The 21,313-nt window shown below is 43.7% G+C and overlaps 1 protein-coding gene across 4 annotated transcripts in view; it reads left to right on the top strand.

The window, feature by feature from the left end:
* PLCB1 (phospholipase C beta 1) overlaps window positions 1-21,313 on the top strand; it is a 657,432-nt gene that overhangs the window by 513,724 nt on the left and 122,395 nt on the right. For all 4 annotated transcript variants that reach the window (XM_038396759.2, XM_038396758.2, XM_043512118.1 and 1 more), the window contains 6 exons: window positions 9,803-9,887; window positions 11,064-11,188; window positions 13,275-13,429; window positions 15,814-15,978; window positions 18,959-19,058; window positions 20,714-20,818. In XM_038396759.2, coding sequence (XP_038252687.1) covers window positions 9,803-9,887; window positions 11,064-11,188; window positions 13,275-13,429; window positions 15,814-15,978; window positions 18,959-19,058; window positions 20,714-20,818 — 735 coding nt within the window. The remainder of the gene's footprint in view (window positions 1-9,802; window positions 9,888-11,063; window positions 11,189-13,274; window positions 13,430-15,813; window positions 15,979-18,958; window positions 19,059-20,713; window positions 20,819-21,313) is intronic.

Raw genomic sequence — 21,313 nt, 5'->3', positions numbered from 1 at the left:
CCCACAGTAGGCTGATTGGGCCATCCCTGTTAGATATGTGGCCCACTGCTCAAGGGGCCCCCGGGTGGCCAAGACGACCCGCTCAAATGTCATGAGGAAAGCCTTGGGGTCATCTTCGGGTCCCATCTTCTAGCCGTACAGGAATGTTAAGCACAGCGAGGGTTGTTTCCCCAGAGGGGCTAGGGCCATTGCAACCAGGCAGAAGGGCAGCCAGCTCTTGCAGGCACTGCTGCTGTTGTTCCCAATGCTGGGTCCTCAACTCCCAGAGCAACTGTTGCTGCTGACCTGCCAGCTACTGCATGAGTTGTTGTTGCTATTGCAGAGGGGTTGCCTGCTCTTCCTGCTGGCTCTCCGCCAGCCACTTATTCAGTTTCTCGACCAGATGGCCAGAGGCGGTTGCTGGGAGGGCTTTGTGGCATCCTCAGCCCCTTGCATCAGGGGTCGGGTTGGTGCCCACCTTCTCCACCAAGTGTAGTGACTTTGAGTGGTTCCTTCCTGTCAGCATCCGAGGGAGGCCACTCCGCCTTGCTGTGCCACCTCGCTGCTGAGAGCCAATCGACAGGGGATTAGCACAGTAAATCACTAAAGAGTCTCGGGCTCTGGTCCCTCGGGACAGGGCAGTTGGCAGCCTTTAGCCCAACTCTCTGGCTGGGGCAGACAATCACCACAGTCAGTCTCAAGCCCTCTGGGCAGGACAGCAATAGCAGTCTGTAGCCAGCCCTCTGTCTGGGGCACACAGCATCTAAACACAGGCTGTCTGGCCTAAAATGAATAGGCTGCCACCCCAGGGGTGAGGTTGGCAGCAGGAGGTAGGGAGACCCAGGCCCACCCTACTCCACTGGGTCAGTGGGGATCCTGCCAAAACACGCTGACCATGGTTTAAGCACCACAACCGGACTAATGTCTGGTTTCCCTAGACTACTTTCTATCCCTGTCTGTTCATAGGGCTTCATTTCTCACGGGTCCTTGGCACATGGCAGTTCCAGCAGCTCCTCAGGATGTTCCTTCAGGGGTCCGGCAGGGGTGGGTAAAGCATGATCCCTGGCTCAGGGGCCAGCAGCAAGGCGGAGGTGTCTGACTCCGTCCCTGGCTCTCCCTTAACTGAGCCAGAAGCAGGGCTTCCGCCCCTCTGCTTCCAGAGCAAAGGGCAGGCCTGACCTGGCTTCACCCACCCCCACGGGGGCCAGGAACGGTTCGTCCCTGTGAGCGTCAGAGGGAGGCCACTCTGTTTCTCTAAACACTTCCCTTGACACTAATAGGAGTTATGCGTACATGTTATGGGGAAAAATATTCCTCCTAGAAAGGAAGCTAGATGGATGAGGGAAATCTTAGTTTGAAGCCTACCAACCTTTCAGAACAATATAATGTATCTGTTGTCAAAAATCTGGGCATTAGATTTATCTATCACATGCTCTTGCCCTAACTGATTTCTACCTCTTGTAAGGAACAGTATGTGCAGATTTAACACAGCAGGTTTTAACTTTGAGCTTTGCTCCAAACATAATTTATCCTCATTTGAGTACTCCTTGCATTATAACATTGGGGTGAGTGTTTATGGTGTTAAAGTATAAAAAGTCATTATTGTTAGGGTGTTCTATATTGGTTAAACTGGCTTGGGTGGCAGGATGCCAGGCTGTGTTGCTAACTCTGCCTCCATCTCACTCAGTGACCTCAGGGAATTCCACTAAAGATTAATGCAAAGGGGGGAATTAAATCAAGCTTTTTTAATTTAAATTGATTTTTAAACATTTGAAATGGCTTTTCATTTGTCTTGCTCATTCTTTACTTTCTTCCCATTTTGTAGTTTTAAATTGCAAAAGTGTTTTGTACTTGTTTCTTTCCTAATTGTTAGTAAAATTTCAAATTTTACAAAGATTTTTTTTCTGTTAAGAAGTTTCACACTTAAAAAGCTTATCTGAATTGAAAAAGACACATCCAGGGCCTCGTTACCATCTTTACTGTGAGAAAACACAAACTCAAGCACAACATCACAACACAGTTAAGCAAATCACCCATGCTGTATTCGCAACCAGGCCAGCCTTCCAATATATTAAACTTACACAAGTCACAAAATCTGAAATGCTTCGAACAGGCCACTCTTCTCCATTAAGATTTGCTCTTTGAAGTCAATGGATTCCTAAATCACCTCGGTGCCTAACTATGGGCTTAGCAGCTGACCTTTGGGCTCCTATTTGTGAAAATTTTGGCCTGTGTGTATAAACATGTTCACAATAATTTTGTTTAATGTAGTGGAAGCCTACTTAACTCCCCATTGTTAACACTGAAGCACCTTTATATTAAAGTGAAAAAGATTGTATGCCACTAAGATAAAAGTTTTTAATAAAAATATAATTTTAGCTCCTGATACTGCAAACACCAAGGCACATGCTTAACCTTAAACAATCCCTTGAAGTCAGTAGGACTGTTCATGTGAGTAAAGTTAAGTCACTCTGTCAATGCAGGATAAAGGTCTTAATTTTCAATATTTTGTTTTTTGCCAGTAGCAGTTTTGTAAAGTTCAAATAAAATACCGCACCAGGAGTCACATTTATGAAAAATCCAGCATGTATCTGTGATGGGGTCTCCAGGGTGCAACCTGGACTGTGAATAGCTGAACCCTTGGTCGGTCGCCTCTCACATTGCGATGCTGATGTCAAACTACAAACCTCTGATAGCCACTGCACTTACACAGCCATCCGCAGGCAGAGACACACGCAACTGAGTTACATGAATGACTTCCTGCCAGTTCCCCAGCCTTGTATCCCAGAACTATACCGAGTTGCACTAGTCAGAAGCCTGGCCAATGTAAGCTCATTACCTTGTTCACCACTCTGACAAAAGGATAGTGGGTGTGCAGCTGCCCTTGTTAACCTAAGCTGAGTTTTCCCAAGCACTTCAACCAAAACACACTGTTTTAGGTAAAATATAAAACAGATTTAATAACTACAGAAGGATAGAATATAAGTGGTAGGCATAAAGGTGAGAGATAGTTTACCTTAAGAAACTCAAAAGTAAATATGCATTCTAAATCCTAAACTTTTAGTCTAAGCAAGAGTTGAATCATACGGTGCCTCACCCTGACAAATGGTACAAGCAGGTACAGTTCCTCAATACACAGAATACGTTCCAGCCTTGGACCACCCTTCCCCCCTTCATAGTCTTTGTTTTCCAGACATTCTTCCAGGGGGGAATATGCCAAGTGATGATGTCACTTCCCCTCTCTTATACTTTCTTCCAGATTGCTGGAAAGATCCTTGCTCTAACGGAAGGATCAGGCAGTCCCCATTGGTCAAGCAGTCTCCATTGCTTACCTGCTATAGGAGTCTCTGGGATAGTGGATTCTTTTCTTGATGGATGTTGATGAGCTATTAATGCTGTCTGGCTATTGATGGCTACTCCTTTGTTGTAACTGAAAGGCTGGTTGTGGATGTTCCCAACCTCACAACATATGTCAGTAATAGGTAGAGCAATACTTCATAACGTCACATATAATGACAGCACATACAATCCAACAGGATATTCATGTTCAACAGACTAAGACTTTAAAAGTACAGTAATTTAAACTGATTATTTACATTGCTCCACCCTGCCGAGAAGCAGAGAACAGCACAAATCCATTCTCACCCACTCCTTTTCGCACTGCAGCTCTCTTTACCCTCTGCATATCTGCTTCCCCATTTATAAAAGTGGGGACAATAATACTTATCTCCCAAGGGTGATGTAAGGCAGAATTAAACTTTGTCAAGTGATTTGAGACCCTTGCCCTAAAGTGCAAAGCATCCCTATGGAAATAAATGTCTCTGCATGAATGTATCCTGTTTACATGGCCAATTTCTATCCTTCCTAACTTAACCAAAAACACCCATTATTATTATTATTATTACTATTATCATCGTCACTGTTGTTATTAATTGTACAGCTGATTAAATGCCGAGCCATTTCATAACCGTGATAATAATTTCCAGTTGCCAGCTCCTCCATTACTACGGGCGTTTCCCTTTGGTAGGGCATGGCTAAAAGATACCACATGCCACAAACCCTAACACATTATGTTTTAAATAGAAGAAAAAAGAGATGCTGCTTTTCCTTCCTGGGAGCATTAGAGCTTGAAGGCTCTGTCTTTCTCAGCCTTTTCCACTGAGGTCATATGGAAGTTGAATAGCCACATGGGGGTGGCTTTAAAAAGCCAGTGGTCATATCATGACAGGATTTAAAAATACGCATTACAAGGAATGTTCATTGTGGGGGAGGACAAATGTGATTATACAAACAGAGAATCAGTGTCATATATTAGGAGACACATGGTTTTTCAGAGGTGCCAGCAGCTGGAATGCTTCTCTAATATAATAAAAAGGAATGATGTTTTAGCATGAAGTCTCAGGAAACATTCCCGGTGTCAAATGTATAAAGATTCACAGGCTTCAGTTCCCTCATCTTGTTTGATTCATACAGAACCCATGTTCGGACTATTAAAAAAATAAACTTCAAAGGGCTTGGATATTTGGATGTTTATTCAGATTCCCAAACTGTTCTATTGCCTAGATAACAATACCGGTAGCTAGTCCTACACTAGCTGCCCCCCAACACGCCCCATAGTGGTTCCATCGATAGGGCTGGAGCAAGGGTGGGAGATGTGAAACATAATACTAATACAGACAAAGGGCTTCGATGGGACTCAGCTTGCTGAAAATGAGTTCAGAGAAGGTATTTCTTGTTGCGGGGGGCGCATCTACAGAGCATGACAGGGATTCTGTCTCCATTAGAAGCTAAAGGCTGGGACTTATGGTATTGAGAGGACTTCAGGTGTCTGGCTAGTAGTTCCTAAAGAAAGAGGGTGTTGGAAGAAGACCACAGTGAGTTCCAGTAGCTTGCTGCTGAACAGTGCACAAAGCACCCATCCCAGCAGCAAGGAGCATGGAGCTGAAACAATCCAGCTTGTAGGATTGTCCCTACCCTGAGCACAGACAGTCTTTGTTTTGGTGTATATGGCAGGTGCGTAGGAGCATTTTCCAGCCAGCTGCATTAGCGTTGTTGGCCTTCACCAAAGCAGTGAGTGCTAAGGAGGGATTTGAACAAAGAGAAGGGGTGGCCTTGGGCAGCATGGGAAAAACCCCACAAAGCTTAAAGTGAGGAAAGAAAACAAGGGGTGTGGTGAGGCAGCAGGCAACGGTACTGCAAAACGAGTGAGGACTCAGTGAAGATTTAACACCCGATGGAACCTGCAGTGATCCTGGTGCACTGTAGCCTTTGTGCCTATAAAACTGTCCTGAGAATAGTTCCCACCATCTGGTTTTGCTCATCCTCTGCCAGCAGCTTTTTTTCCCCCATGCTGTGCTCACGAATACAGCTCCTTCACCTGTGGGAGTGGAGTTCGCCTTCTGGCTCCCTCTCAGAATGGGGAGAGTTTTCACCTACCTCTATTATCTCTCTGCAGGAGCAGGGAAAGCTCTTGTTCAGTTTTTGCCAGCTTCCACTTGGCTTCTTGTTCTGATTGCACAAAGCAGACCAGGCCGACTCCGCGCCTCTTCAATCCACGGGTGACTGCAACAAAATTATTTCTAAGACCAACGTAGGTCAATTGCCCTCCACTGTGCCTCTGGCTTTTACTTGCCTCTAAGAGCTTCATGAGGCACCAGAGCTCATTCAGATGTGACACACTTACACTCACTAATCGCTTCATTTCGAGAGAGGTGCCAAGGCATTTGGTGGATGGGAATCAGCTCTCAATATTGTAGGCACTTCTGTGCAAGCGACATGGCTTAGAATTTGCTGGAATTAAAGGCTTTTTTTCTGTGCATCACGTGCAAGACTAATTTGGTGGGAAAATTTAAAGAACTTACTTACAAAGGGGTTTTGACCTGGGCTTTCCATTTCAGGAGGCTGTTCTGCTGCGTAGAAAGGCTCTGCACAAGTCTCACTAGAGGGAGTAACAGACACAAAAGAAAAGGAAGATATTCCTTTTAAGTTGAATGTGCAAATTGCAGCCAGCTCTATGCATTTAACCCAATCAAGCCATGAGCTTAGGCTGTCTCTCCCCTCCTGCTGTGACTGTTTTACGGCAGGTAAGAGGTCTGGAGCAGCGTAAAGGATCCCTAAAAACTCTGGATCAGCCCATGGGGTGGGAATGGGGACAGGGCCATAGCACATAGCGCTGCCAAGATTCTAGGCAGCAATTGCAGGTCACTGTAACTTGGAGAGATTCTGAGGCTGACCTAAGTTACACCGGGGGCTTCTCCAGTCCCTGCAACTGTCTAAAATCAACTGTATGCAAAGGTGGCTTAAAGCCACCAGAACCCTCCTGCTCTTGTGCAGCAAGTTCTGTGCTCTGCTTCTCAGAGTATATTTATGCTGCCGAAAAAAGGCCATGGCAGTGAGTCTCAGAGCTCAGATCAATGGACGCGGGCTCCTGGGACTCACACTATAGGCCTAAAAATTGCAGTGTAGAGACATTGCCACTCGGGCTGGAGCCCAGACTCTGAGACGCCTCCCTCCTCGCCGGGTTTCATCCGAACCCAAACATCTACACTGCTCTTTCTAGCCCTTTCACCTGGATCAACTGACTCAGGCTCTCATACTTGCTGCCCCAGGTCTTTTTTTGTGTGGTGTCGACTTACCCGTAGAGCAGCGGTTCTCAACCTATCTACCATTGTGGGCCACATATGCAGCTCTCTGTGTGTTATGTGGGCCACATTCACACAATATATTTATTATCTGTATGGCTCTGAGGTTGTCACCTGGGCCTCAGTTGTGTGCTGATTGGGCCATAGGTTGAGCACCACTGCCTTAGAGGATAGCATAGAATTTCACCCTTACTGGGTTACTGGGGCAAGCTTTTTAGTCAGGCTCATGCATTTCTCCTGTGCATGAGCTGATGGCTGAAATGTTCAGGAAGAATGTTCTTTCTACTATGCCCAGCATTTCCTGGTGACTGGGTACCTCATGGTCTGTATGGAACTCGTTGCCACAATGTACCAGTGACACCAGGAACTTTTTTTTGAAGAAGGACTAGATACTTATATGGAAAGTGAGACCATCCACAATTATATTAGGCAAACAGTTTAGAAGGGAAATAAGCTCTCTTGCTTCAGAGCATGATCCAGCCTCTAACTTCCTGGAGTTGGGAAGAAGTTTCTTATATGGACAGGTTATTCCTTTACAGGATCATTTACTCCTTCCTCTGGAGCATCTGGCATGCCTACTGTAGGAAACAGGTTACTGGGTTAGAGAGTGTACTGGGATGATCCTGGATGGCAGTTCCCATGTTCCTATTTGATTCATAAGCAAACTTTCTTTATCTGCCATTTCCTTACTGTGGCTGTAGGAACGTAGCAACATAAGATTTGTCATATCTCATCATACAATGAGTCATAACTTGGGCTACAAATTTGTCACGGCGGTCACGCAAATGGTGAATTTGGTTGAACTCCATGGAATCTTGTCAATGGCTGTAAGAACACATCTGATTGGGCCCAAAACCTAGTGTCATTGTGCTAGGCTACATCACTTGGATTTGTCCCATCCACCCCTCAGAAGAAGGAGGAGCAGATGGGCCAAACTGGAGTGGCACTGCAACCCCATGTGCCAGGTCAGAACGCCGGCAGTGGGGATCTGGATACAGCCTTGTGGAATAGAATGAATCCAGGGTGGACTTGCTCTCCAAACCCCATGCTCTGGGCTTCAGCTTTCACCACTCGTTCTATACTGTTGTGTACTGCATTCTTTGGTGACCTTTCCATGACTTACCATTTTTCCCCCACACCTCTGCTGTGAAATTTACTAACAATGGTCATGCCAAAATCATAACCTTCATCATGACATTTCCCTCACTTTTAACACCCAGCTGACAACAATTGTACCCTGGGCTGCTGCAGTAGCAAACTCCATAGGATGAGCAAGTGCTGTGCAAAGAAGTCTTATTCCTGACAGCTCTTTATTCTAGTGCTCGCTATTATGCTGTGGTGGCTAAGGTGTGGAAACAGTTTCCTTCTTTAAACCTTGTTTTCATACACTCCTGTCCTTACAAAACATTCATTTTTTCAAAGTGAAACTGCCCCTGGTTTGTGTATCAAGGTGATTCTTTTTTAAAGAGTGAACACAGGTTTTTTTCAGTCTTATTTGAGTTGAGAGAATGAAAAAGAATTGCATGTTCCCATTCAAAAGCAATTGTTCTCACGCTTTTATCCAAGGAAAACACGTTGGAACCTTATAACCTGAACTTTTTTTGCTATAAATACATAGAGCTAGATTTAGGTTCCAAAAGTTGCAGATAGGCATCAAGTGAGATTTTCCAAAAGGTCTTAAGCAGGATAGACACAGAACCCCCATTGACTTTCAAGGGCGTTTGGCACCTAACTCACTTAGGCACTTCTGAAAATCCCTCTTGATGGCTATTTGCAATTTTTGGTACATAAATACCTTTGTAAATCTGGACCACAGTCTGTCATGAGTGTACCAAATATATTAACAAATGTATTGGTTTGACAGTTAGGGATGTTTAAAAGTGCATCATTGCAGAAGCCAAGTAGAGAAATGTGTTAACTTTTAAGCAGCTCACGTGTCCATCCCAACTAATTGCCTCATGAGATGCCTGGTTAACTAAGATGATATCAATCTCTCAAGGCTTTTAAAAGCTTTCATAGATCCCAAGGCCAGAAGGGACCACTGTGATCATCGAGTCTGACAGGCTAAATAGCTCCCCCAAAATAATTCCTAGAGCAGATCTTTAAAAAAAAAATTCCAATGTTGATTTTAAAATGACCAGACTCACCATGACCTTTGGTATATTGTTCCAGATGTTAATCCAAAGGTTTGGCCTTAATTTATTACCCAAATTCTAGCAGCCTTTCTTCAGTCACAATGTATTTTGATGTAGTCCCAGAGTTTTGTGCTGCCTGTGTTTCGGCATCATTATCTTTTTGCATAATCTTCCCAGTCCTTGATAAGATTGTTGCACAATTTACTAACGCTGCACTCTGCCTAGAATGAAACACCTTTACTGTATCTCAGTAAACAAGGTCGGCGCTCTTCTTTTCATGTCGTGGAAATCATAGCATGACTGCCACTGCTGCTCAGCTTGTGCTTATTTTTTATTAATCCTGAACAGCAAGAAAATGGGGGATTAAGACAGGTGACAGGACACTGTACTTCTGACTGGCATCTTCGACATTTTCCATCCTCGGCTTGGATGCCTCCAGAATCGATACTGGAAAAGCTAGCAGAACCTTGCAGTAAGCAGGAGAGTACTGGACAATGTTTGCACTCCAGTGTGTGCTTGCGTTTTACCTCAACACTCCCCCTCCCCCTTTCATGAGATCAGTCACCCCCCCCCAGCTCTACATGGGATTTGCAGCTCTTAAAGTGGGGTTAGTGCTGTGTCTAACCCTAATGAATGTTTTCAAATGCTGGAGGCTCCTGGGCTCAGAAACGTTTGTTTTGTTTTCCTTTTGTTTGTGGTTTTAATTTCCCCAAACGTGTGGCTTTGTCAAGCATTTTAATTTTAAATATTTTTTAAAAGAATGGAAAAGGGAAATGTTGGAAATCATTTGATGATATGAATGGTGGTGTGAAACAGGTAAGTCTATGAAGAGCAGATGGAATATAGGCACTGCGATGAACCCATTAATTTGCAGCTCTACTGTATGTCAGCTTGAAAGTTTGTCTCTTTCACCACGAGAAGATGATTCAATAAAATGTATTACCTCACCCACCTTGTCTTACAATATCCTGGGACCAACATGGCTACAGCAACCTGGCAAACAACGTTTTATCTAATCTATCACTGTTTTCCCCCTTTGAATTACAGAACGCAACAGGAGTTTTGAAATGTCTTCCTTTGTGGAAACCAAAGGGCTTGAGCAACTCACAAAGTCTCCAGTGGAATTTGTGGAGTATCCTTGGCATTCAGAAAGATGCATCATATGCTTTTGTAAATCTGAGTAAGAGCCATTATGGTTCTTCATTGGGCTTTGGAGACATGAGTTTGGGAAATTTGGAACCTCGCCTAACTTTGTTAACTTGAATACCTCTTCCATTAGCAAAGAGATCTGACATCTGATGAGACCTCATTGAGTTTTAGAGTGAATTCTTGTGATGTGGATTAGGGGCAAAAGGGATCATCTTAAAATACAGATTGAAGGTCTGCGGAGGAAGAGTGAGTCAAATCATTAGTGAGCATGTGGGAAAACAAAGCAATGGTACTTTGTTATATAAAATGATAGAAGGTAAATTAAAACAAAGGAAAATACGTCAGAGAGAGATCATCTGGGTAACTCAGTACTTTGCATGGTCTTATGGGAGATCTGATTTTGATTCCTGATCACGCTGATTCTTTCCTGACTACCAGGAGCGAGCTACACTGATTTATTTTTTGGAGAAAAATAACTAAAGGGGAGTGCATTTCGGTTTAATGGCTCTCAGCGTATGTCATAGTCTCCTTTGAAGCCTACAATTACAAAAAGGGATCCAGATATAATATGACCTTACGGAACATTAACTGAGAGCAACTTCTACATCTAGACTGCAGTGTATTCCCATATCTAAAATTTGTGGAGTGGCCATTTGACGCTCAGGCTCGCGACATCAGTTTACTCACCATTGCTTTCTCTATGTGGAGGCTACATCTGAAACTCATGTGAGGAGAGCAGTTACTTCTTAACTGGGCTCTCTTCAGTCCAGCTCTAGAAGGATTGTTACTGCTGGCTAGTTTCTGTAGAGGCAATTTAGGACCATATTAGATTTTTTACTGTGTAACTGAAGTTACAAATATATTGTCTTCTCAGATCCCCACTTGCCCATGCTTTTCCCCTGCTTCTTTAGAGTCTGTTAGCCCTCACAGGAACAAAAGGAAAGTATGTAATGCATCATTTTATAACCTCAACTTAGACACCTGAGTATTTGTATAGACCAGCCGCCCTCCCAAGGACATGAATCTGTGAATGTAGTATGTTTGGAGAACTCCACTAAGCAACCTGCTATTGTTCTGTAAAGAGCATCTACATTTAATGACTGAAAGTATATATAATTATTTTGCCAAATGCACTGTATCTTAACCACTCACCATCTAGATATAACAAAAGGCAGCTTAGCCGGATTTATCCAAAGGGAACACGTGTAGATTCCTCAAACTACATGCCACAAGTCTTCTGGAATGCTGGCTGTCAGTTGGTTGCTCTTAACTTCCAAACTGTAGGTAAGTCTCAGCTTTTTCTTGGTTTAGTGGGCTGTACTTGCCACTTTTTCAATAGGTTCTGTTATTGGGAGCCAAGAGAGTTGTTTTGTTCAACAAAAGATGTTGGGCTATTGACCAGTTCTACAAAGCTGTTTGTTCATTCCTATCACTGAACCCAAGTTATTCTCAAATTCATTAGCATATTATACCATAGTGCAACATGCACATAGTGGTCATCTTAAAGAGCCATCATTTACCAACCGCTACATATTGCAGTTTCTCATATGCAGTTCTGCAAATATTCGCTTGTTAATAGCAGCCCCTTTATATTGTGTAATGAACTGAAAATATAACTAACTTTCCCCCAGTCTCCAGAAATAATTATTATTAATCATTTTATTGCAATAATACCTGGATTCAAATGTTCTTGGCACTGTACGTAATGACAAGGCCAGATTTTCATAGGCGGGCCCAATGGGAGCATCCCGTGAAATGCATGCTTGCTGCTCCCACAAACACCTGCATGTGCATGCACAAAAGGGAAATTGTACATATAGGTGCCTATGTCTCATTGAAAATCAGCTAGGGTATCCAACTTTCTACTCCCACAAAACTGAACACCCTTGCCCCACCCCTTCTCCGAGGCCCCACCCCACGCTCACTCAATTCCCGCCCCCCCATCATTCACTCTCTCCGCTCTCACTCGCTCATTTTCACCCAGCTGGTTCAGGGGGCTGGGGTATGGGATGTGGTGAGGGCTCCATCTGGGGTGTGAGCTCCAGGGAGGGGCCATAAATGAGGGGTTCAGGGTACTGGAGGGGGCTCCGGGCTGGGGCAGGGGGTTGGAGTGCGGGGCAGGATGAGGACTCCGGCTGGGGATGCAGGCTCCGATGTGGGGCTGGAGATGCAGGGTATGGCATGTAGGAGAGTGCTCCAGGCTGGGACCAAGGGGTTCACAGGGCAGGAGGGGGATCTGGCCTGGGACAGGGGGTTGGAGTGTGTGTGGGGGGAAGAGTAAGGGCTCTGGCTGGGGGTGCAGGCTCTGGGGTGGGGCTCAGGATGAGGGGTTTGGAGTGCAAGAGGGTGCTCCGGGCTGGGATTGAAAGGTTTGGAGGGCGGAAGGGAGATCAGGGCTGGAGCTCGGGCAGGCGGTTGGGGCCCGGGAGGGGGTCAGGGTACTGGCTCCAGTTAGTGCTTTCCTCAAGCAGCTCCCAGAAGCAGCGGCATGTCCCCTCTCTGGTTCCTATGTGGAGAGGCATCCAGGCGGCTCTGTGCGCTGCCCCATCTGCAGGCACTGCCCCATCTGCAGGCGCTGCCCCCACAACTCCCAGTGTGCGGAGGCCCCTGGCTGCCCCTATGCATAGGAGCTTCCCAGGAGCAGTGCTGTGTGGAGGCTAACAGGGAGCCTGCCAGCCCCACTGTGTGGCGGAGCCAACCAGATAGTCAATGGCCCAGTCAGCAGTGCTGACCGGAGCTGCAAGGATCCCTTTTCGACCAAGTGATCTGGTTGAAAAGCAGACATCTGGTCACCCAAAGTCAACAGGACTTAGGAGCCTAACTCACTTTTGAAAATGAGACATATCCATCTAAGCCACTTAGAGCTAAGCAGAGCAACACCTAAGTACCTTTAAAATCTAGGCCTTAGGCTCTTTTGAAAATGTTATCCCACAACACAGGAATGGGTTACCTAGGGGGTGGTGGAATCTCCATCCTTAGAGGTTTTTAAGGCCCGGCTTGACAAAGCTTTGGCTGGGATGATTTAGTTGGTGTTGGTCCTGCTTTGAGGAGGGGATTGGACTAGATGACTTCCTGAGGTCTCTTCCAATCCTAATATTCTATGATTCTATAATTCTGTCTTCTGGAACATGTCTAGAGAATTCCCTCCTCTTACAGAGAGAATCCAAGACAGTGGCCACTGAGGATTGTATGAGTGAAACTTGAGTCTTTCAGTGAAAGATTTCCTGAAACCTAGGTTTAAGTGACAGCAGTGCTCAAGAAATAGCTGTTTATTTGCATTGCCCTTAGCCATATTACTGCAGCTATACTTGTTTTTGTATATTTGATACTTATCCAGAAGTTAATTCCTCATGATATTTTTATTGCTTAGATTTGTCTATGCAAATAAACATGGGGATGTATGAATACAATGGCAAAAGTGGTTACAGGCTAAAGCCAGAGTTTATGAGAAGACCAGACAAACATTTTGACCCATTTACTGAAAGTATTGTGGATGGAATAGTAGCCAACACTTTGTCTGTGAAGGTATGTACACAGTTGTTGAAAATTCTGTTTATGTTAGAACCTGGACATATTTCTGTTTTATCTGGAGCCCTGACAGATCTTCTTCAGGTGTGTATACACTGCAGTCAGGAGGTGTGATTACAGCACGTGTAGGCATACCCAACCTAGCTTTAATCTAGCTAACTTGGATACTGTGGCAGGGATGATCACCACCAGCACCACCTAGTGGTCAGGCTGGTCTTCCGGACATCCCTCTTTCTTACTGCTGCTTCACCCGGCAGTCGTCTGTCTTTCTGGTGACTCTGCCCTCCAGCCAGGTTATGTATTCAAGTCTGTCCCTTTCAGGGTACACATAGAGTCCAACAATGTGGGAGCCTTCAGGATTAAGCAGGATGCTCAAGACTCTACCCCTTGGGTCAAGATCTCACAGTCCAGACCCTTTTATCTTCAGGGGCTTCTCCCCCCAGGTAGATTCCCCACATCAGGAATAGGCCTCTGTAGTTGCCCCTCTGCAGAGGTTGGTAGGGAAGCCCAGGCCCACGTTGTCAACTGGGCTCTGATCCAGGGCCCAGTGATAGGCAGTTAAATCCTGCATCCTCAGATTCTATGCGGCTGCCTCCCTGGGTCACTTCCTTCCAGGCCTCTCTGTTCTCAACAGCTAAAGTAAAGAATTAAAACACAAAGATAAAGTCTTTGGCTTTCAGAGAGTCATAGGTCCCTTCTCTGTAGGCTCGGTCAGGTCACCATAGCCAGATCTCAGGCAGCAAGAGCTCCATGGTGCTCCTTCTCACAAGCTCAGAGTAGAGGTCAGCTCACCTCCACAGCCTGCCTGCCAGTGCCACTAAGCTACTGTGTTCCCCTTTGTAAGCTCTTCTTCCAGCCTGTGCAGGTGTGGCAGGTGTGGTGGGGCAGAGCTGCCTGGGCCCAGGGCATTTCTTTAACCTGTACCTTTCCAGTGTGAGGTTTGTACACCCATCACAGGGACCAACCGCAGTGAAGGTGCAGCATCACAGGCTTCAGCATGGCCTGTACAAGCCCACCCAGAACCCTGGGCACTACTGGGACAGCTTGCCCCCACTGAAGTCTGTGTTGCCATGGCTACGCGATTGGTACTCACGCTAGCTAGATTCAAGCTAACTCATGTCTACATATGCTGCAGTCACACCTCGAGCTGCAGTGTAGACATACTGTAAATTGAGACAATGAGATACGTTTAATTTGCAGTGGGGCATATTTAATTTTTAAACTCAACGGTATCTAAATTCATAAAAAAGCAGAAGCTCAAATTTTGAAGGAATATTGCCTATTAAGTAAATTTGCTTGTGTTTTGTTTTTAATTTCCTTTCCATTCCCTTTTCTTTCCCATCACATAAGACTTACCAGGAAACTGGTGTATTTAAGAAGAGGTTGAAGATTTTTAAGCTTTTGTTTATGAAGTGCTGTATTCAAATAGTGTAACCTTAAAAACATCCCTAGTCCATGCTAAATGCTAACTTGCACTAAGATGACCAACAGAGCATGCTGCTTAGTGTAAATTAATACAATAACAGGTTTTTGCAATGAGACCAGGAAGTTATAAAAGTCATGGTTTTGTACCCAGAGTTACAAAAACAATTTATTTCATTAACAGGCTTATTCAACTGAACAATCTCCCCTGTCCAGAAGCCACCCACAAAATATCCTGTTTTGTTCAGTGGTATCAGTGGAAACTGATATCCACCTTGAGGCTGCAGGCACAAGTCAGCTGTGGCAAAGCAGTGGTGTGAGAGCGTGTGTGAAAGAGGTGGCTGGCAGCTTTGGGACCACATCTAAATGGAGGTCATTCAGTAGCTCTAGGGAGATGCTTAGCACTTTGCAGAAATGAGTCCCTAAGAGTAATGTGGCAATTGCCAGAAGTTGGTTCCTTCTGACTGTCCAGTAGAGATTGTGCTAGTTGTGATGTCATGCCATGCTACATGCTGAGGCCTCACAAATGAATGGGAGCTGGCATACTTTGGGCAAATCTGAGGTTCTTTAAGCTACCCTGACATTGGCTGAATATCCCTCTGCTCCTTGTTACTCAGGGAATTCATCAACAACCTTTACATTTACCTCATAATTAAAAAAAAAAAGGCTGGAAGGAGACAAAAACGAAACAGGTACATCTGCTTTTTTATCATTGCCTTTGTTGCAACATCACTACACATAGCTCTGGCGTTACCGTATCTTTTTATTTACTATAACATTATGTTACAGTCCTGTATTTGCAGTATTAGAGAATGCTTGTTTTGAGTTTTGGGTTTATTTAGGAGAGAACTATACCATCACTAGGAAGAATTCTTCAGCCTGAATTTCAGCCAGAAATTTCAGAATCCACGAAGCCGTCTTTATTAATCATTTTCAAACACTCCTATCTTGTTTTCTAGATAATTTCAGGTCAGTTTCTTTCGGATAAGAAAGTTGGTACTTATGTAGAAGTAGACATGTTTGGCCTGCCTGTGGATACAAGACGAAAAGCTTTAAAGACAAAGACATCTCAAGGCAATGCTGTTAATCCTGTATGGGAAGAAGAACCCATAGTATTTAAGAAGGTTGGTGTGATGTTTATTTCTCTACAGTGCAGAGTGATTATTTTATTGCTTTCCACTAGGTTAATTTTGTGTTTTCCAGAAAGTTAGAATGATTGCATTTGCTGAAGAGATCATTTAAGAGACTCTGAAACAGCTATGCTGTAGAGCCCACCTCTGCTCCAATAAAATCAAGCCAGCTCCTACTGAAATCAGTCAACTGATGTAACTTTGTTAGCTTCATTGACACATGATTGGGCCTCTGTACATCTTGGACCAGATGATTCAAGAGCCTAAATCCCATTCACTTACAATGGGACATAGGCTCTTGAGTTACTTAGGTGCTTTGGAAAATTTTACCCAGAGGACCCAATCCCGCAAAGTCAATGGGAGCTGAGGGTACTAAGCATCTTTCAGAATCATGCCCCTGCAGCATTGGTATCTCCCAGTGCTTTATAAATGGGATTGCAGCCAATTTCCTAAAGAGAGCTGTAGTATTGTCTATTTTTAGTTTACTGACTAATGTAGTTAATTAGTCTTGGATCAAGTAGAGAAAGTGCCTTTTCCTGACATCCCATGACAGCAATTAAAGTTCATGGAGGCACTTACACAGTCAGTGCCTGAAACTCAGCTTTCTAGGAGTTGTAGTAGGACTCCCTTATCTGAAGGCCCTATCCTCAGACCTCCTTCCCTTTGGCATTCTGCCAGGGCTGGATTTTCGAAACAGCACTAGCATTTTGTTGTTGTTGTTGTTCTCATGGGCCTTTAACTAATATATTTCATTTCTGTTACCAGTTTTACCATACTGTTTGGGAGCCTCTAGGCTCATAATGGGCCTGAATTATTATTTTGAGTGATCTGAAGATTAACTCATATAATCTGTTGTTAGTGGGGGGTTAAACTAAGTGCCTACATATTTTTAGGTGTAATATAAACATCCAGTAAATAACACACTGATTTCCATCTAGTGTGCTCTGAGGAAAAGATGCATGTATAACACGCCTTACAATATGTATGTGTATCTACACATGACTTCTCTACGACACAGTAATGAGATATGATGCACATTTTTTACAGTACCATTCGGTTGGGTAGGAATTAAGGGAGGGTCTGTTACTTGTGGGATTTGGGCCTTGACTAAAATTTAAGGCAATGTAAGAATGTTCATTCAAAGCCAAGCGTGGTTTTGGTCTCGAGTAGGCCTTGTTTTGGGACATGAACAGTCCTGACTTCTGGGTCCCTGTTCTTGTCAGCAGGAAAGGTCCAGTGACACAGAGCTTTTGAGGATGAAATCAGAGACTGCCTTTCTAGGACTCAAGCAAACAAGCCCTTCTGTCTGATGGCTTGCAGAAAAACTAGCTGTTGGTCATGGCCAATCTGACAAAAGACTACATCCCACTGGAGAGCCCTATAGGGTTAATATTTGATGATGTCGTGTTCAACAGCTCTATGACACACACCCCGTACTATCCCCAGGTGCCAGGGATAAGGATTGGGGGATATGTCTGTTGCCAGAAATAAACTGGGTGATAGGAAATGTCTCATTACTGCTTGTTGGACTGGGAGCTGAAAGCTCTAGTTTGATTGCATTCCGCTTTGTAAATCTAGGCCCTAGCTCACCTGAGCCTTCCCATTGTCTTGAATATTGATCCCTATGAACAAGTGCTTTCGAAAGGGACAGGCCTTCCAAGCTCAGTTCTTTCACATACCCTTACCTCATAAAGGAAAAGATTAATCCTTCTCGCACAGGCAGACTGATTTCCTACCAAATCACCCGTCCTTTTGGAGAAAGACACACTATTTAATATATGGCCAGAGCAATCTCCTTTTCGAAAGAAATCACATCACCTATTTGTTTATGAGGTTAGTCCAGGTTCCTTTCTGCCCTACTGCTATGATAGTCTTTTAATGTATTTCTTCTTCCACCACCAAGGCCCATCCATTGTAGCAACCCTGGGAATTTAGTACAACCCTGAAGGACTTTTCCATCCTTTCACTCAGGCTAAGGTTAGCATCCCAGGCATACGCATCTTTATTCCTGGCCTCACCTGTCCAGTAAACATCATTTGCCTGATCCACGAAAGGCAGGATAGGTGTTCTGAAGCACTAGCAATAGAGAGCTCTGTTAAGTGTAGGCATGCAAGGGAAAGCACTTATGATGGGTACGGTTATTGGCATTATGCAAGCGTGCTAAACTGCCTCAATCCATTCAGCCTGTCAGGATGCTTTATGTAATTAAATAACTAAGGTCTAGCAACCTGCTCAGACTTTTCCCTCTTAAAACACACCGATTGACGGATTTGTTATTTGATGGTTTTATCAGCACTAATGTGCTTATCACTGCCCTGCTTAATTAATTAAGGAGTCCTTAGGGCACATCGGTTTTGAATAGGAGTACTTGTGGCACCTTAGAGACTAACAAATTTATTAGAGCATAAGCTTTCGTGAGCTACAGCTCACTTCATCGGATGCATCCGATGAAGTGAGCTGTAGCTCACGAAAGCTTATGCTCTAATAAATTTGTTAGTCTCTAAGGTGCCACAAGTACTCCTTTTCTTTTTGCGAATACAGACTAACACGGCTGCTACTCTGAAATCGGTTTTGAATGACACTCATGATTTCACCTCATACATTGTCACTAAACTCTACATTTTCAAAGCCTCAGTCAGGCCTAATTAGAGGCATGATGCTAAAGATCTATGTGCTGCTTTGAAAATATAGGGGTAAGTTCTCAGCTTCAGATTTGGCTGTTCTAGCCATTCCCTGTCAATGAGTTATTCGCCTATAAAGAAACTGTCCTGCCACCTGTTACTTGACTGAAGCATGATCATTTCAGAATGATTTTCATACACGAGTCATATGCACTCTGACCTGTTGTATGGCAAACTCCTTTATTTGCTGACTAGAGCCTTATCTTTCTACTCTGCTATCTGCCTTGTATGCAGAAGGATCTTTTCTTATTTATAGCAGACAACTGATAACTGTACCAAATATGTCCCTGTAGGTGGTTCTGCCTTCTCTGGCATGTTTGAGGATAGCAGTATATGAAGAAGGAGGAAAGTTTATCGGGCATCGGATATTGCCTGTCTCAGCAATTCGACCAGGTAAGATTATGGCTCTGCTATAGTGAAGAGAACCAACATGGCAGACCTTCAGCATGACTCTTTTGACGTCAGTGCAGCTATGCTGATTTATGCTAACTCTGGCTCTGTCCCAGTGTATGCAGCCTATGGAGAAATTCACCTAATTTGGTACTGTATTATTTCAGCTTTAGCTATAACTTCATTTTGTTTTTTTTAAAAAGTAAATAATTTTGAATATGTTTATATCATCCATGAGAAGAGAAACATCTGAATCATCCAAAAGTTAAATCTAGAATGAAACAAGAAAACCTACAGAACTAAAACATACAAAGCAGTTGATGGCATTTACTAGTCAATTGTAGTCATGAAACCATTTTGAAAGAAGGGGGATGGCAGTCATCATTGACGTTTCTCCTTTTCAGTCATTGTTTCTGAGATCAATTGCTCAGTGAGCTTTAGCTGTGGTGGGTGGAGACACTGAGGGTGTGAAACATGCTCTCACGGGACAGTCAACTTGGCTTATCCTTCCACACTTTCAAAATTGCCTGCAAATGCTCATATTGTAGGTGTATTTTAATTTTAGCCACTGTGAAGGATTTATTCCCATTCATTCCTGGTCTTTTTAAATATGTTGCTGTGTCATTTATTCTGTTGTTCTCTGGGTTTTTGGTTGTTAGGTATTCATGTTGTATGCATATTACGGCATCATGATTCCTTTTAATTAACATTTCAGCTCTCTGAGTATCTTGACCCAAAGTACTTATAAATATTTAAAATGAAAATAAAGTAGGGTTACAAAGCCAAATCAATCCAAACTAAATGGAAAACAATAAGAAAAGATCAAAGAATTATATAAATTGGAGCTAGGGAAATAACTGATTTCTTTTGTTCACTGGCACTTCCGAAACATCATTTCGGTTCAAGTTGAACTGAAATGAAAAAATACGGAAAAAGTTGGGCACATTGAAAATATTCATTTAAGGTCAAAGAAACCAAGTTTTATATGACCCAAAACATTTTGTTTCAAGCATGTTTGAAGGGCTCAATTCACCAAACAGCCAGAGGAGGAGGAGGAGCAGATGATGGTTATAAAGAGGCTAGCACCAGCAGCAGCACTAACACTGACACTTTTGTGCCATATGGGAGACTCATGTTCAAATCCCTGCTCCATGTCAGGCAGAGGGAACATTAAACTTGGCTCTCCCACATCCCCAATGAGTCTCCTAAGAATTTAGCTAAATGTTCTAAAGAAAGCACCATCACCATCTCCTCCTCCTCCAGCCATTTTGTGAATGGCATCTCGGTATCCCCAAATTACTTTTGGCTGAAACTATTTGGCGAATTCATGTACAATTCCCAAATTTATTTCATTCGACTGATATTCGCCCGACTCTAATCAAAATTGCAAATTGGCATGAGCCGAAGAACAAGAAATTAGTCAAAGGTTTAAAAATAAAGGGGGAAAGATTTTTTTTTAATTGTGCTGTCTTCAACCTTTCACCTGCTCCCTTGTCTGTATGTTGTCTATGTAGCTTGTAAACTTTTCTGAGTCAGGATTTGCCTTCCCACGGTCTCTAAAGAGCCTAGGTCACTTGAGCACTATATAAATAATAAATAATAATCCAGTTACATTGGACAGAGTTTACATTCTGGACTCAACTACTCTTGTATTCCAGGCTATCACTACATCTGTCTGAGGAATGAGCGGAACCAACCTTTAATGCTGCCAGCAGTCTTTGTGTACATAGACGTTAAAGACTACGTACCCGATACTTATGCAGGTAACTATTAAACTATGAACTACAAAGGTAAAATTAAATACACAAGTCTTTGGAACCTTCTCAGTCTGTTTGTGACAGAGAGCCTGAAACACCCCTGTATAAAACTGGTGTAACAATCTGCAGGCTGCCTGCATGGATCACAGTCCAAGATCGGGGCCTAAGTACTTACTTCCTAGTGGACTTTGGGTAGCCCTAAAGAAGCCAGGAGTCTTGGGATTTTGTAAGATAAACAATATGCAGTGGCTGTGAGATCAAATTGCAAATGTGCAATTAAAAAAATATGAGTGTGAACGTAAGGGTTCAAAAGCACTCAGTGTTGTCCTAACTAAGCATTGGGAGTTTTACCATTGTCTTCTGTGGGAACAGAGTTGGGCCAATGCTGAACAGGCTAGAAAATCCCATCCTAAATCTCCCCCCAAAGAGTACTCATCCCAGGCTCCAAGTGTTTTGGACATAAACTTAAAAACACAGTACATAGGAGAGACAAAAGAAAAC

This window comes from Dermochelys coriacea, chromosome 3, assembly GCF_009764565.3.
Source record: "Dermochelys coriacea isolate rDerCor1 chromosome 3, rDerCor1.pri.v4, whole genome shotgun sequence".
Taxonomy (NCBI): Eukaryota; Metazoa; Chordata; order Testudines; family Dermochelyidae; genus Dermochelys; species Dermochelys coriacea.
The sequence above is the reverse complement of the archived record's forward strand: the minus strand, read 5'-3'. Positions and strand labels throughout refer to the sequence as shown.